The 17156-nt window shown below is 35.7% G+C and overlaps 1 protein-coding gene across 6 annotated transcripts in view; it reads left to right on the forward strand.

Annotated features, from left to right (window-relative positions):
* The window catches only part of LOC149084549 (oxysterol-binding protein-related protein 1-like), a 72622-nt gene extending 63518 nt beyond the window's left edge, over positions 1 to 9104 (forward strand). For all 6 annotated transcript variants that reach the window (XM_089234966.1, XM_089234969.1, XM_089234964.1 and 3 more), the window contains exons 22-26: positions 105 to 267; positions 2927 to 3022; positions 5868 to 5991; positions 7545 to 7635; positions 8901 to 9104. In XM_089234966.1, coding sequence (XP_089091092.1) covers positions 105 to 267; positions 2927 to 3022; positions 5868 to 5991; positions 7545 to 7635; positions 8901 to 9003 — 577 coding nt within the window. In that variant the 3' untranslated portion in view covers positions 9004 to 9104. The remainder of the gene's footprint in view (positions 1 to 104; positions 268 to 2926; positions 3023 to 5867; positions 5992 to 7544; positions 7636 to 8900) is intronic.
* Positions 9105 to 17156: the final 8052 nt, after the last annotated feature.

Below are 17156 nucleotides of genomic sequence, written 5' to 3' on the forward strand. Positions count from 1 at the left end.
AACTGTATTACCACTGATGCATACTCAGTTCTTTCTCTAGGAATATGCACGGAGATATCCAACAGAAATTCAGAAATTTCCTAACATTGTGTTTTATGCTGCAGGACGCAAAAATTGAGTTTCCTCTTTGGGAAATGGACCAGCTACGTCCGAAGTGCTTCCGTTGACTGCTACACAGACTTCTTGGCAATCAGGCAGCTGAGAAGCAATGCTGAAACCACGTCCAGTTCTCGAAATTCCAAGAATAATAATTTATATGTTTCGCTCGTGAGTATGATTTCCTTTATTTATTTTTTTTAAATTCTGATATGTGATATATATCCATTAAGCAAGTTTTTATGGTAATATTCTAAAGCATATCAATTTATGATATACTTGAATTTATTTATGTGCTTAAGAATAATCAGTCCAACCAGTTTCTCCTCTGGTTCTTATTTTTTGTATGTAGACCTGTTTTTTCTGTGTACGATATGGTAATACGCCCTATACTTAGAGGAGTATTCAGGGGGGATGGGAACTAAGGAGGCCATAGCCCAGGCCAGCAAGTTTGCATGGGTAATGTCAAGAAAATTAGATTACAATGAGAGGAAGGCAGCAAAATTATCATTTATACTCGTGCATAAGCTGATCCCCCCTCACTTCAGGACCACCAGAACCTCGAAAAATTTAAAACCTGTGTATAAGCTGACCCCCCAACGCAGTACATTTTAGAGGGGCAAAAATTCCATATTTTCATGCTATAAAAATTGCAATTAAAAATGATTCAAACTTTCTAATCCATTTCTTCTTCGGATTCTCCGAGCTGTACATCGAAAGCAAATACAGTGTTGTATCTTCATTTTCATTGTCACTGTCAAAGAGGATGTCATCTTCAGTTCTATCCATCAGGTTTCTGATACAACACTTTTTAAAAGATTTGATGATTTCAGTGGAAACAGAATTCCACGCCTTGTGAATGCAAGCCAATGTCAGGTTTCTTTAAGGTGTTCTTTGTGTTATTTCTTTATCTTCGGAACTCATTTATTTGGTCCATAAATTCCTTAAAAAATATTTAAAAGGCTTGTTGATGCTCCCATGTAAAGGCTGTAAAATAGACGCAAGTCCACCGGGTATCAAAGCCAGTGACATTTTGTGTTTTTTTTTTTTTTTGCTTTGGCTTTAACATCATCGGTTCTGTGGGGTTTGAACATAGCTACAAGAATCGCTCTACTGATTAGTGATGCCATCTGAAGTAGTCCAATGGCATCATAGATCTTCAAGATAGCTAGCCATGCAGAGGCCACGTAGCCATATGATTAGGTAAAGTGGGGGGGGGGGCTGATATTTTTTCCTTAGAAACTGACCCACCCGCCCCTCAAATTAAGGAACAAATTTTTCAGCAAAAAAAACTCGGCTTATACATAAGTATATACAATAATATAATCCACGGGCAGTAAAACCACAAATTCACTCTATTAGTTCTATATTAATAGTTGGTGAAGTTTTATGTTAATACATCAGTTACTCTATCACCTTTTCCTGATTGATATACACTTCTGATTATGTGATCAATCTTTGGTCTTGGATCTCAGATCCGATGCCACCATTAGTATTATTTCAGAGCTGCCACCACACCAGAATGGGAACACTGGTCCCAAAACTGTGAAAAAAATCATATCCAATGGTGTCAAACTATTCTTTGAGTGGCATCACTTATTCAGATTCCTTGGATCCTTATCAAGTAAAAGCATATTGTTGGGTTTCGTGAATTAAACTTATATGCGTCTTTTTCCAAAATTTCGGTATTCACCGCACTATAGCACATCAGTGGCATCACTGACTAATCAAAGTTTCCAAAAGAAAAATATTCATCAATGAGGATGAAACGTGTGATTAAAAGTCTTATTAATTTTGTTCAGTGTATGGAAGTTCACACTTGTGAAATTTGTCGAAACCAACAGAGTTCTCTTGTTTTTGTAGACCATATTTGCCTTGTGAGTAATACTTTTGTTCTAAGTAATATACACTGTAATTTTGGCAACCCTGTAGACACCAAACGCACCTACTGTTCCAAAGGGTGTTCAGGGACTGTTGGTAGTCCAATAAAATCTGCTTAGTGTTTGTTAGAATTTTTTGTGACACAGAGTTGCAACAGAAATGGTGGAAAGATAATAGCAAAAGTATTTCTCTATTGCTGCACTGAGGGATTGGTGTACAAATTATAGAGCGATAGTCATAGAGTGATAAAAGAATTATAGAAAATTAAATAGGCTTTTTAGGTTCTGGTTTAATCAGCTGTTGTGCACAGAAAATGATCCTGGTGTGTCAAAAATGATCAAACAGTATTGTATTGTACAATTGTAATTCATTTTCAAGCAAGTTCAGAACTCTGTTAATCCAAACTGATGGAGGGCCGAGACCCACATGGATTAACAAAAAATTTGGATTACCAGGGTTCGTCTTTTAAACATGATTTGTTTTTGAACATTTAATGACAGTTAGTATTGTGCTAGATTATATTATGAATGGATGAGGGAAAACATATGCATGGGTAAAAGACCATCATAATGCAAGGACGTAATTCAGAGACCCTTAATGCACAAACGACATTAATTTTGACCATCTTGTAAGGGCACTATTGGTCGTGCTCTATTGATAAGATGGTTCTTTGCTTGAGCATTTCTTCTAATTTTTTTCAATGAATTAACTGGATATCAATTGTTTCATAGGAAAAGTTTGATTTGAGATACAAGTTTTTTATATCAGCAACTTTCAGGAATGAATTAATCTCGAACGTCAGTGTGCTATTGTATTTATTCCTATTTCAAATCACATTTTGATCATTCATTATCATGTTTTCAGTTCTATCTTTAATCTTGATTGTAACAATTTTCTGAAACAGAAATAAATTATTTTTATGTTTTCGTATATGTATACCCACATTCAGGAAAGATCTGACTCGATGGATTCTTCACTCGGCATCCAAAGTATACCATCAGAGCTGTTGTGGGAAGCTGATACTAGGCCTGACTATTCTACGGAGGTGAGTCATGTTGTTTGGTAATTGAAAACTTTAATATGCTAAAGTTGGAAATCTTTGTAGCTCTCTGAGCTCTTCAATAGTTTAATGGCCTACAGTGTGACGAACTGAGTCACAACTCCGGGATCACGGAATGAGTATCACGAGTCAACACAACAAAAGTTGAAAATTGAACTCTGAATGCTTTACTTTAAAATTTCAGAATATTCAATATTTAAATTTTAAAATCAGCTACCCCCCGAGATTCTTACATTCATTAATTAAGTCACAGGGCAAATTTAAGAAAAATATTGACAATTTTCCAATTAAGTCATTTATTTGTATACATTCAAAATATTAAGATACATTAGTTTACAATTAAAATTCTCAATGACATTAAATTATATTGACCATGATCTCAACATAACAAAGAAACAGTCTCACCCAATTTGTCGATGACTTTCTTAATTGCGAGGAGAAATGGTCACATTTTTCTTTGGAGAGTCAGACCACAATCATGAAGAACAGTCCATTTCCACTGGGGAGAGAGGTATACCGCTGTTGAAGATCAACACACAGTTCGTTAGAAGGTAAGTAGACAGGAATACAGCAAATCATCAGATGATCTCTCTGAACTATGACGATGAAGCCATCATTACTCGTAGATATTTCCAAGCGAACCATGGGACGTCATTTTGTTGTCAAGGAGTTGCAATCACATCACGACCAGATGTATTACACTAACATCAACCACGTCATTACCATAAGAACATTCCGTAGGCATCGATGAACTATGCGTGAAAAATTGACACAGACTACTCGGACCAGCCGGAGTAGTACGAAACACTATGCTTGAAGATGTTAGTTGAACATGGTTAATAACGATTATAAACGATCACAATGTCGCATGTTAGTTGATTAAGATGAAGAGCTTCCTGCTCAACACTCGGGATTGCTTATTAGCAAAGCTGGATGAACGAACAAAATGATGCCTGTTAAAGCTTCAGCCCAGAGTATTTATAATGACGGAGAACAGGTTTATTTTCTGAAGAATCGGAGTACAGTAGGCTTTCGGCGCATGAAGAAAGTGATGACATCACTCAATGGATTTTCATATAGATACGTGGCTTGAATTATTTCCAAACACTATTATTTTTATGGGTGGCAACAACTCAATAAGATGGAGGAGTTGATCAGGCCTCTCCACGATGTTTACATGAATATTACATTTTGAGATCATTGAATTTTACTATGATGACGGATCAGAAGCCCGCGAGTACCTTCCGTCCGTGAGTTAAGGTATTTAGAAATATACTGCATACATATCTATATATTATCATAGCAAAATATCATAATATTATACATACGATATTATTATAATATTATACTGCCTTATATACGACCAGCTATTGATGAAGTGACAAATCACAATCGACCGTGTACTGCATTTGAATATCCTCCATCAGTCCAGAACTGTCAGGTGGCAATAGTGGTGGCGATGGCATCATTGTTAGTGTAAACAATGAGATGGATGTGTCCAGATGACGATGAAGCCTTAGGTTCGATGGCTTAAGCCAAATACTGGATTCGGTGGATATGGACTTGTGGCAGATGAAAATAATTAGAGTTCTGAAATATTTAATTGAATAGCACTCTTATTTGAAAAGGGGGTGATCCCTATCCACCTGCTGTGGATCCATTCCTGTTACAACCGGGGCTTCATTGAAATGCTGATTGTCATCAAATGTAGCCTGCACTGTGTCCAAGGTTACAGATATCTGCTGTAGAAGAGAACCTTGCAGAACCTTTGCTATTTCAAGAAAAAAAAATCTCCATGCCTCAAAAGAAATTCCCACATATTTTTATTATCGAATCAACGTTTTCACCTCTGACTAGAATTTTTTTCTTCTCTTAATAGCCTCTGTACACTGGTTGACATGGCTGATGTGGAATTGTGGGACAATATTATTACATTTATACCTATCTGACAGAATTGCTAGTGCAGTGCTTAGGAACAACTTTTGATTGAATGGCAGTGCTATATTTCAAAGTTGCAATCATTGAAGTGTAGTGTTTCTTAACCTTTTTTTGCCGATGGCCTACTTTGGGCCACATTCTCTTCACCCCTGAACCAAAACTGGTCGTTAAAAATTTTTTTTTATTGGTTTGTGTATAGTGCATGTCAAAATGCCCCTTAAAAAGAAAATTTCATTTTTAAAAAAAATTAATTTAGGTTGATATCTTTACTAGAAACCATTCAAAAACCTCCACATGTGTGGACCTCTGGAACGAAGAGGATATTTTTTTGTCTTCCCCCTGTCTTGCATAGGGTTTCCTGCTCTCGTTATGCATTGCATCAATTTTTTTTTTTTTTTTTGATTTAGTGTAAACAAAAGATTTGTATATAACATCAGTTCTGTCATCTATTTTCCATTGCTAGTTATGATTTGAGGTGCCCAAATAACGGGTGATAAGATGCTCGTTTACCACCTTGAAGGTTGCTGTCCGGTTCGAAGCTTATGAAGAATATAGAATAATATATTTTCCCCTAATGAGCTTGAGACGACCACAGACAGATGGTGCCTTCATTTTCAACCCATTTTGTTAATGGCAGTAAATTGTGGTATAGAGATATGGGCAGAGTTGGTGTGTGGTGAAGCAGTTACTATTTAAGGGACAGCCACCAACACCCTACCCCTCTAGAATGAAATTCGAGTTTATATTTGATTTCTATGTGTATTTCAGCAATTGAATGGTTTTTTATTGGTTTTTTTTTTTTTTCATGATGTACATTTTTCCAATTGGACTTTTGATCCAGGTTTAGGATGTATTGACGATGTGTTTTTAATCATTGTATTTGTTTATACAGTATTTCAACTTCACATTATTTGCCATGAGCTTGAATGAACTGACCGAAGGAATGGAGGGTAACCTTCCGCCAACAGACTCCCGTCTCAGGCCAGATATAAGGAAGCTGGAGGAAGGTGACATCGGTAAGCCATTGCTAAATCATTTGGGTACAGTCAGATCTCATTCATCCGGATTTCTGCAGAGTTCCCAGTTAACAGCACTTGATCATTTCCCAAACCAAAAGGTATAAGCGATATCAGCTTTGACAAGTGCTAATCCAAGCCCTCACCCCCCCACCCACCCACCCACTTTAAGAGCCGAAAATAGTATACACTAAGGTATTTTCATGTAAATTTTCAATTAGTTGATGCATTCCTATGGGAAAAAATTGAACGCATCTTATTGGTTAAAATTTCTATCAGATGCTAGAACTAGAACAAAAACTTATGAAGGTCAATTTAATCTCATCTCGCTTTGCAAATACAATCAAACCTGGTTAATTCAAAGCTCAAAGGGACAGCAAAAGGATTTGAATTACTGAATTCATCAATATCCTCTTCACACCTGAGCCAAGACTGACTAATACAAAAAAATTATTGATTGATTTATGTTTATTGTACGTATGTCAAAATGCCCTTTATAAAGAGAACAAAAAAAATTATTCGGTCGATATCTTTACTAGGTCCATTTGAGTTAGGTACACGTACGTGTACTTCAGATCTTAACTTGAAAAAAGAATCATTTAAAACCGTTAAAAATGAGGTACACATATGTATACCTTAAGAACGAAGAAGATGTACGAAAACTCTCTATACTTTCACTAAAAAAATTAAAAATTATAAATGCAGTTAATGCTCATTATATAACGACCCCCATGTTATAGCAGCTATTACAGTACAATGACCAGCAGGATAAATCCCAAATGTTTTGACGTAAATATCAAATATAAAATATTGGCATGTCCTCCCGCCCCTGATGTATGCCAAATATTTTAAATTGTCACTGCCAATTTATCTTTTTCTTGACACTCCAGGTTACCAGGAACCCCGCTCTGTTATAACCAATGTTGGTTTTGTTTAACACATTGACTGCAGGTCCTTTCGACCTGTATCGATGCCTTGTGCCGAATCAACTTACTTGAAAAAATCTGTTTTTCTTTGCAGTAATTCATTGTATTATGACATATTTTACTCATTTTTATGTCCGTTCTGAGAAAATAGAAGCTGTCAACACGTTGTCTGCAACCACTGCAGAGAAGGTTATCTTTTCGCGATGCGAGCTGTTGACATTGTGTCATACCTATTTTTATTTTTTAAGAAACTTGTAAAAGTAACAATTGTCATAAATGATAATAAAAAAAGGAATTCCGTGGTGGTGGGGAAACACTTTTTTAAACCTTTCTTCTATGCATAAGAATGAGAACTTGCTGCAACTATGCTGGAAGAGTGGGGACTGTTTTAAAATAATAACGGCCGTGATGCATGTATCAAGCAACAAGGAGGGGGGTGGATCATTTTCTGTATTCAACATGTTAATGTTCGTTATTATGCTCTGTGTATAATTCCTATGAACCGCCAGTTCATTTCGCAAGTAGGATCTTTAGAAAATGTCAATTTTGTTTTTAGATTTTTTTTTCAAAAGTCAAATCAATTTATGAACTGTTTTCCCCTTATTTAAATGAAATTATTTCAAACAGATGGCGCTGCTACAGAGAAGAACAGGTTGGAAGAGAAACAGCGAGCTGCAAGAACGAAAAGAAGAAAAGACCAATCTGAATGGGTTCCATTGTAAGTCCAAAAAAAATACAAATGCATTGATTCCCCCCCCCCCATTTCTTTATGTGAGTAATATATTTAAAGTCCCCCCTATACACATTGCAAACAATTGATAAGCTATTCTGCAGAGTATTAAGCTCATCACCCTATTAGCAATGTTATTAGATTGAGGGTTTACTAGTTGGTTAAACTTTTTGCAGCCTTTGCTAAGTAAGGAAATGTTATTTGAGTCGAAAAGCCATTGTGGGTTTCTGTTCTTTGTGTTTTGCTCAACACCAGCTGTAGTAATCCTTCCCAGCATGACCCAACCCACACAGATAAAGGGCTTACACCATGGAAGGGACAAAGTCCAGGTCATGTCTGGTCTGGCAGCTGTAGTAATTGAATCCTAGAAAAATAGTTTTCTGCATGCCACCTCGGGACCTGATACCATCTCCTGAAGATTTTAACCATTATCATTGGAGAAGCATCAACCTTAACCTTGACGATAAAGGATATACAGTATAAAACCTGTCTATAAATGATACCATAGGGACCTAAAAAATTATTGTTATAGACAGGTTATTGTTGTAGACTGTTTGAGCATTTGCATAATTTCCTATTGAATAGGAATTTCGCCAGGACAAAAGAAAATATCATTATGTGCAGATTTATCGTTATAGACAGGTTTCACTGTATACTATAGTAGATACCACTTAATGTGTTGTCGCGTGTATCATAGGATATAAACATATTTCAAACTGAAAAATTCTTAAACAGGTGAAACTTTTTAATATAGCGGAAAAAAATAGGGACTTAGGGTGGAAATAATACCTCTTAAATGGGTTCAGCTATATTTCTGAGCAGTATAATTTCCATCAAAGTGATGTTCATCTTGAGTACAATAAGACGCAAGGTAAATAAAAATCAAAATTATTATCAGGGCAATCTAAAAATAATATAAATCGACATTTGTTTTACTTATCAATAACCTCTTTGATAGATAAATAATCTGTCCCTGCAGGCTATATATATGCAGAATCAATATTGTTTGTGAATCAGAAACTGGTACATATAAGACGACCCACATTTCACTCCTCCAATTTTGGCCGTAACAATTTTTTTTTAATATATACAACAATTTCCCGGTTTTTTTTTTCCCCACAAAACTTACTTGAACTTATTTTTTTTTCTATCATTAATTCTACTACGCTTCTGGTTAATTGATTCATGTTCTGGCTGTGACAGTTTCATGCTGCTGTAAACTTTTAATGGATAAAGTAATTTTTATCTTGCAGGTGGTTCATGCCACAGCGCCATCCATTCATGCCGGAAACTACGTGGGTTTATAAAGGTGGTTATTGGGACAGAAACTTTAGAAATTGCCCTGATATTTTTTGACGTGAACTGTGACTGACTATATTTCTATATTTGTTAATATTTTTATGTAAGAAATGTATATTTTTATTACTGTAATTAAAGAAATGTTTTCTAAATTTTAATCATTGCCATTTTTTTTTCTTCAAATTTCTGATTTAATCGGTTTCGAAATGCTTATAATACAAAGTTGTAATAATGGTACTCAAAAGCAAGGCTTGACAAATCCCAGGTCATCGTGGCAAAAACTAAAAAATTGGAATTGCACTTGAATTGTCTGTGTGATTATTGAAAGTTGTTGTGGACCACTTTTTTTTTCCCGACAAAATATTGTTGGCTCCTAAGAAATGAGGCAGGTACCATAATTTTTTTAAAGATTTGTCAAGCGCTGCTCAAAAAGAACGGAGAAACATATCGTTACAAAGGATTTATGGTTATAGATGTTTACTCTATAAAAGTATTTGGAATCAGAGTAAAGTTGATTATGTTACAGAAGATTTTTACTGTGTACAGACCTGCCAACCGTGAAAAAGCAAAAATCCGGTAATTTCCGCACAAAAATCCTGCAATTTCTTGCAAAAATCCCGAAATTCCCTGTGAAAATCTTGCAAGCATACGATAACATAGCTTCCAATTTTAGGGAATTAGAATTCGGGAGGTTTTTACGCAGATCCAAGTTCTATGTATAAAAATCAATACAATTCTAAAATGTTTTAGAAAACAATGTAGGGATTTCTCCTTTTGCAAAAAATGTGGCATCATGCAAAGACATCGCGCCAAGTCGCCAATCATTGTCAACCGGTAAGTTAAATTACCTGTCATTACTACTTTTCCAATCAAATCACTCCAACAAAACAATTGCTATTGGGCTCTAAACGGGCCATACAGATGCAACTGGAAATATGGTCAAAGCAAATACAAGTCATCTCGCCAATTTTGGATGTTACAAGGCCCGATTGATGCTGGCTGTTTAGCGAATTTTTGGGAGATATAAGAATTTTTCGGGAGTCCGGGAGATGGAGTAGAAATTCAGGAGACTTGGCAGTTATGCTACAACTTCCTGTGTATAATCCGCGCAGTAAAAGTCAAAATAAAGAGGAATTAAATGTAAAATATGAGCATATTTTTTTATAAGGTGCATGGATGCGACATTTAGTAGAAGCAACATTTTCTCTGAAAATCTCGCAAGATTTCATTAAGGAGGAATAAAAATTTACGCATGCAGATTACAGCAGTGTTTCTTAACCTTTTCTCGAACGTGCCCCCCCCCCCTTTGAACCATATTTTGTTTTCTCGTGGCCCCCCTGTCTTACCCAGAGTCTTCGACCCTCATCTAGAAGCAAGATATCCTTTATATGTATTGAATTGGTTTTTTTCAGTGAATTTATACTGAATGAAAATTTTGTAAATAAGATTGGCCTCCAGACCACTGGCCTAGAATTTATTGAGCTCCACGCCAGTCCAAAGTTCTATTCAGGGCCATCTCAACATCATGATCCCCCTCAGGCAAAGTGATGCTATGGTAGTCCCAATACTTAGCTGGAAATAGGCAGCCTATATATATATTTCCTACTTATTTTCAAAATTTGCTGTACTATACAAAATATCATAAGGTGGGGGTCACTTATGGACATAAGACCCCCGGCATGACCCCTCGCAAGAGTGGGACTGACAGAGCTGCAGCGAGGGGCCTGATATGGTTTTCATCATTTTTTGTTTTTCACACTATATTAATAGAGTTGAGGGGTCTGTGAAAAATGTAGCCGGGGGCCGGCGAAAAACCCCATCCTAGCGCACCAGCTGCAAAATGTAGGCTGTGAGCCCTGGGTCGGTCCATTCCCTAAGATGGCCTTGTAATGTATAGTCACTACATTACAGACGATTCTGTAAAATAGTCAAAGAAGTAGTCAAATTTATAGTCAAAGCTTTATTTCTTCACACCTTAATTTTTCTTCTCAGCCCTCTGCAACCCCCCATTTTCTTCCGTGGCCCCTTTCAAGTATCCCAGTACCCCTAGGGGGCCATATGGCTCCGGTTGAGAACCACTGGATTACAGGAGAATTTTTTGTTCTCAAAGCAACGAAATGCCAACGCGCAACTTATTGAAGTAAACTGTTTTTTGCATGTTTGAAATATTCATGAGGGTATAAAATATTTATTCTAGAACTCTATTACATTAAATATGATGGTTGGATTATTTTACCTTTCGTGGTGAATTTTGACGCTCCATCACAATCATATTTGAAAAGTATTTAAAATTGAAAATCTACACTTTAATAACTAAGGCAAAAACAAAACTATATGCAAGCTTATTTACAAATGGGACTAAGTTTTATGCAATGCATTTGTTGTGGAAGATCGAGAACTCCTAAAAAAATCTTTTGTTCAAAACATGATGCTTGTTAGTTAGAGATTATAGTAGTTACATTATCAATAGATTTTCCAATGTTTCTTTTGCCATGGTTGACCTAAACCGAGTGTGTCTTTGTTACATAATTGAGAATTCTCTCACATTGGGCATTGCTGTTAGGATGAGCAGCAGCATCAAGCTGGACACTCTCTCGTGTATTTTAACGCACCATCATTACTTTTGAGTCCGCCTATCAATTTCCACTGAATGTCAGCTCGTTCTTCTTTGAGAATTTCATCTGGAGTTTTTTCATGATGTAGATGGAAAATTTCAGACTGGATAATATCATGGGCCTCATCTTCATGTGAAATTTCAATTGCTCTTAAGATGACTGATGAATATTTTTTCATAAAAAAAACGTGCTTTAGAAAGTGAAGATTTCTCTACTGAATCGATGTCAGAGCCACGTCAGCATTAACGAACACTTCATGATCAATAGGGACCTTTTGAGTCATGTAAATTACGAGTAGCAATGCAAAATTTTCTCACATAACAATGAAACTTGACCTTTACTTTTTGTGAATCTTTCAGAAGCGAAACCATTTTTTCTGAAGACCTACCCATCATTAAATCTGCATCAGATTTTTGGTTTTCAACTGAATCATATTTGATACTCTTAGTTGAAGATACACTTTTCACGACAGATGGCAAACAAATTTTGACAATATATATTCCAAGAGATACAGGAGAATTGGTCTGGCCTTGTGGCTAATGAGCTTATTTGATGGTAACAGTAAATTTGTTATATCGAAAGATGGCAAAATAAATGTCAGAAATGAACAGATTGCTCTGTTTACATCATTTGACAAAAACATGAAAATTCTTTCCTCCCGTGTCAGTACAGAGGACTTTTATATATTCTGGGACTCTTTTGATTTCTTTTCAGACACTTTGGGTTTTTTAGCAACATTTCCAATAGTTTTTTCATTTGCTCTTTTCTTACAGGAATTCGTTATATTCCCACTGACTTTAGGGATGGTAGAATGTTCAGGGGGTATCAGCTTTATTCTATTTTAGTTCTTCCTTGAAATATGACAGTAATTCTTCCCATTGGTACAACAACCTTGCCAAACATTTGTTTAAGTCGAGCCATCTTGTTGCTACGTGTTTCCTAAGTACTTTCCTAGTTTTTTTGTTCTGCACAAATTTTGAAACTTCGCTTTTCACTCGGGACTACTTTAAAAATAATAAAAAATATCGTTAAGATATTCTTTTATGTTTCCTGGGAGACATTCGGCTCCCTTTTCGGCAGCCAAATGAATGAGATTACACGGGCAACCTATAACAGCTAAATGGTCAATATTCTTTTTTAAAAATGCTGAAACACCATCATAATTTGCCCACCATAACAGGTGCATTGTCCACACTTAAGGCAATACAATTTCCTAATGGAATATTCTTTTCTTCCAAGCAGATGATTATCAATTTGGAGATATTTTCTCCTGTTCTCTAGCATCGGTGAGATAATTCCAAAACTAATGAGAGAGATAATTTCAGTATTAATGAAAGCAAATTTCAGAATTAATGAAAGCAAATTTCAGAATTAATGAAAGCAAATTTCAGAATTAATGAAAGCAAATATTCCAGAAATAATTTAAAAGATAATTTCAGAATTGATAAAAGTGATAATTCCGGAATTATCTTTCATTAATAATAATAAAATTAATGAATGACAATTCCCGAATTCAAGAAAGAGATAATTTCAGCATTTTAGAAAGACAATAGTCTAGAATAAATGAAAGAGATAATTCCAGAATGAAGAAAAGGGATAATTCAAAAATTAAGGGAAGAAAAATTATAGAATTATTAAGAGATAATTTCAAAATTAACGGAAGAAAAATTATAGAATAAATTAGAGATAAAAATTCCGGAATTAAGGAAAGAGATAATTCCAAAATTGATGAAAGAAAAATTCTAGAATTAATGGAAGAGATAATTCCAAAATCAATGAAAGAGGTAATTTCAGCATTATTCAAGTGATAATTCCAAAATAATTGCAAGAGGTAATTTCAGTATTAATGAAGTGATAATTCCAAAATAATTGCAAGAGGTAATTTCAGTATTAATGAAGTGATAATTCCAAAATAATTGAAAGCGATAACTCCAGAATTTATGGAAGATCATTCGAGAATAAATGAAAGATCATTCGAGAATAAATGAAAGATAATTTTAGAATTAAGGAAAGAGATAATTCCAAAATTAATGAAAGTGGTAATTCCATCATTAATGAAAGTGGTAATTACAGCATTCATGAAAGATAAATTCAGATTGATGAAAGTGATAGTTCTAAAATTAATGAAAGCGAGAATTCTAGAATTAAGGAAACAGATAATTCCAAATTAATGAAAGAAAAAATTGCAGAATTAATGGAAGAGATAATTCCAAAATCAATGAAAGCGACAATTCCAAAATTAATGAAAAAGATAGTTCCAAAATTAATGAAAGAAATAATTCCAAAATTAATGAAAGAAAATATTCTAGAATTAATGAAAGAAATAATTTCAGCATTGATGAAAGAGATAATTGTAGAATTAATGAGATATAATTTCAGAATATAATTAATGAGATATAATTTCAGAATATAATTAATGAGACCGTACTGTACATTTCTATGGGCAAATCCCCAGGAACAAACTTTGTTTTCACCGAGTCACGTGATTTCCCCGCATTCGATGTCACTGCCGTCGCGGCGGCTGGATGCTTTCTCACAGTAATACACATAAGCTCGATGAAAATAGTCAATCGCCGAGAGATTCTCATCTTGTTCTGATATAGAGTTCAATTTGATTGATGATATTTCCAGACCATCACACATATTTTTTTGTTTTGAAAGCAATTCACTCATTAAATATTCCACGAGAAATAAACGATTTATTTTGAAGAAATTTATTTCAAAGGGAAAAATAATCATTGATCATTTAAATGAGATTGTGAATATTATTGTGATCCAAAAAATTATGGGAAATGAAGGTCGTGAATGAATGAATCCAGTGGAAACTGATTTTTTCCGAAAAAAATTGATAAACGTAAAAAATTTGCGAAGTTTGGTCAAAATTGCAAAAAAAAAAAAAATTGGTGGAGCAAAGTTTTCTATTCAGTTCAGATCCTGCAAATAAGCTCCGTGGATTCTTACAAGCGAAGCCAACAACTTGAACCAGATAAACGGTGCATATACAACAGGCCCGTAGCCAGAAATTTGGTTCGAGGGGGGGGGGGAGAGAGAGAGAGAGAAAGACCACTTTCGTTTCGGGAAGGCGGGGGGGGGGGGACCAAAGTGATAGAACAATAGATCTGGCCATCTTTTTCCCCCTTTTTCGGTCATTTTCTCACATTTCGGGGGGAGGACCAGACCACCAAGTCCCCCTCCACCCCACTATGGCCTAGATATAAGATGGGTTTTCCTAGGAATAAGGTTTGTTGCGCAGCGTGAACCGAATTAGACTATTTCGCACCGACAGAAACGTGTTACATAATCACGCTACGCGTTTGTGTTTTCCTAGCGAGGCGCATCAGATCAGGGCGGCTAGATAAAGTAAATGGCTTTGGCATCAGCTACTCTGTCGTCTGCATGCTCCGGTTTGAAGGGAAGGAAAAGAAAACACACAAGAGTGAAGAGAATGTCGGCAAAACCGCGGCGCACGACGCATTTGACTCCTCCAGAAGCAGTCGGCTAATCACGCCCGACGTAAAGCGCTGTCATCAGGCGTATTGCGCTCTGTAGGAAAACAGTCATGCTGCTTGGACGACGTGTCGCGCTAGGCGAATCACGTTGCGCGCGGCACAGGAAACTTGCTCCTAGGAAAACCCGGCTATACAGACAGACATGACCATTGAAAGAACATTTGAAGAAGCAAACGACGGTTAAAGAGATCCCCTCTTTCCCCCTAAAACTCCGGAGTGTATACTGTTCCATTTATAATATTGATGCTGCCATCATATCTGAAAAATATTAACTATTTGTGTGTTGATGATGATTATTTAAAAAAAGAAAAGCAGAATATTCCATTCAGTGTGGTTCGTTCTGAGTGAAGCTGAAGAACTGAACCGGATGTTCGAATTCACGGTTATCCTATTTTTTTGGTACATAAGGAGGTGCCCAAAACAAATAGCCCAAGCAAACGACAGGCGAAAAGCACTGGCGAAAGTTCCCCTTTTTCATTTTACTGCTGCTGCCATCTTATCTTGAAAATAGTAACTATTTATCAGGTGAAATCTAATTTTTAAGAGAAGCAGAATACTTCGTTCAGTCAAGTTCCTTGTGACAGAAGCCCAAGAACTGAACTGGATGTTCTAATACACAGTTCAGCTATTTTTCTGGTACATAAGGAGGCGTTCAAAACAAATACCTTTGGTGGAAGCAGACGACACGTGAAAAGTAAGTTTTCTTATTTTCTATTCTACTGCTGCTGCCATCTTACACAACAAATAATAACAATTTATAAGGTGAAGCTCATTTAAGAAAAAAGCAGACGACCTCATTCAGTCTGGTTCCTTATAGATTAGACCAGAGAACTGAACTGAATGTTGCAATTTACAGTTCAGTTGTTTTTTTGGTACATGAGGAGATACAAACAAACGACCTTGGTAGAAGCAGACGACCATCGAGATTATATTATAATTCAACTGACCATATTTGCTCGAGAAAAATTGCTATTTCAAATACGGGAAAATATGGGTCATCGCTAATTATTGCCAAAAATGATGCCAAAACCACACAAAGTTGCCAAATATGGCTGAAATTACGGAAAATCACAATGGTGGGAAATGAAACATTACTGCAAATTGTAGTGAATTAAAATGAATTCCGCGATAAAAAAAACTTTTACCAAGACTAGGCTGACCATATTTCCTAAAGAGAAATACGGGACATTGGGATTCCAAATACGGGGAAATACGGGACATCGCCAATTATCGCCAAAACCGATCAAAGTCGCCAAATATTGTTGACATAACGGAGAAATTACAATGGCGGGAAATGCAGCATTACTGCTAATTGCAGTGGATTAAAATGAATTCCACGAAAAAAATTTTTCACTAAGACAAATGTGGGAGATTCATATACGCATTTATAGTTGTAGTTATCATAATATAATTTATAAGTTGAAAATAATTTCAATCTTTGACTTCAATAAAGAATAAAAATTCAACTAGGCTTCGTGCAAAATACGGGAAAAACCGGGACAATTTTGCTAAAAAGTCGGGACAGCCAAAAAAACAGAAAATACCGGGACTGTCCCGGGAAATACGGGACGTATGGTCACCCTAACCAAGACAAATGTAAGAGATTAATATTTTTATTTATAGTTGTAATCATCATAATATAATTTATGAGTTGGAAAATAATTTCAATCTTTGACTTTAATAAAGAAAAAAATTCAAGTAGGCTTCTTGTAAAACACGGGAAAAATCGGGACGCGTTTGCCAAAAAGTCGGGATGGCCAGAAAAACAGAAAATACCGGGACTGTGCCGGGGAATACGGGACGTATGGACACTCTAATTATAATGAAAGAGATAGTTATAATTCCAGAATTAATGAGATATAATTTCAGAATCTATGAAATAAATAATTCCAGCTTTAATAAAAGAAATAATTTCAGCATTAACGAAAGAAATTATTCTCTATCCTTTTTTTTAATCTTTAAAAGGCAATATTTAGAGACAGAACTATATATTTCTATGGACAAATTGTCAGGCACGAACTGTGTTTTTCCAGGGTCATGTGACTTCCTTGCATTCGATGTGTCAGCCGTCGCGGCGGTTGGATGC

The sequence above is a fragment of the Pholcus phalangioides genome, unplaced genomic scaffold (genome assembly GCF_987345545.1).
Source record: "Pholcus phalangioides strain wild (caught in Gottingen) unplaced genomic scaffold, Ppha-v1.0 ptg000008l_1, whole genome shotgun sequence".
In the NCBI taxonomy this organism is placed as follows: domain Eukaryota; kingdom Metazoa; phylum Arthropoda; class Arachnida; order Araneae; family Pholcidae; genus Pholcus; species Pholcus phalangioides.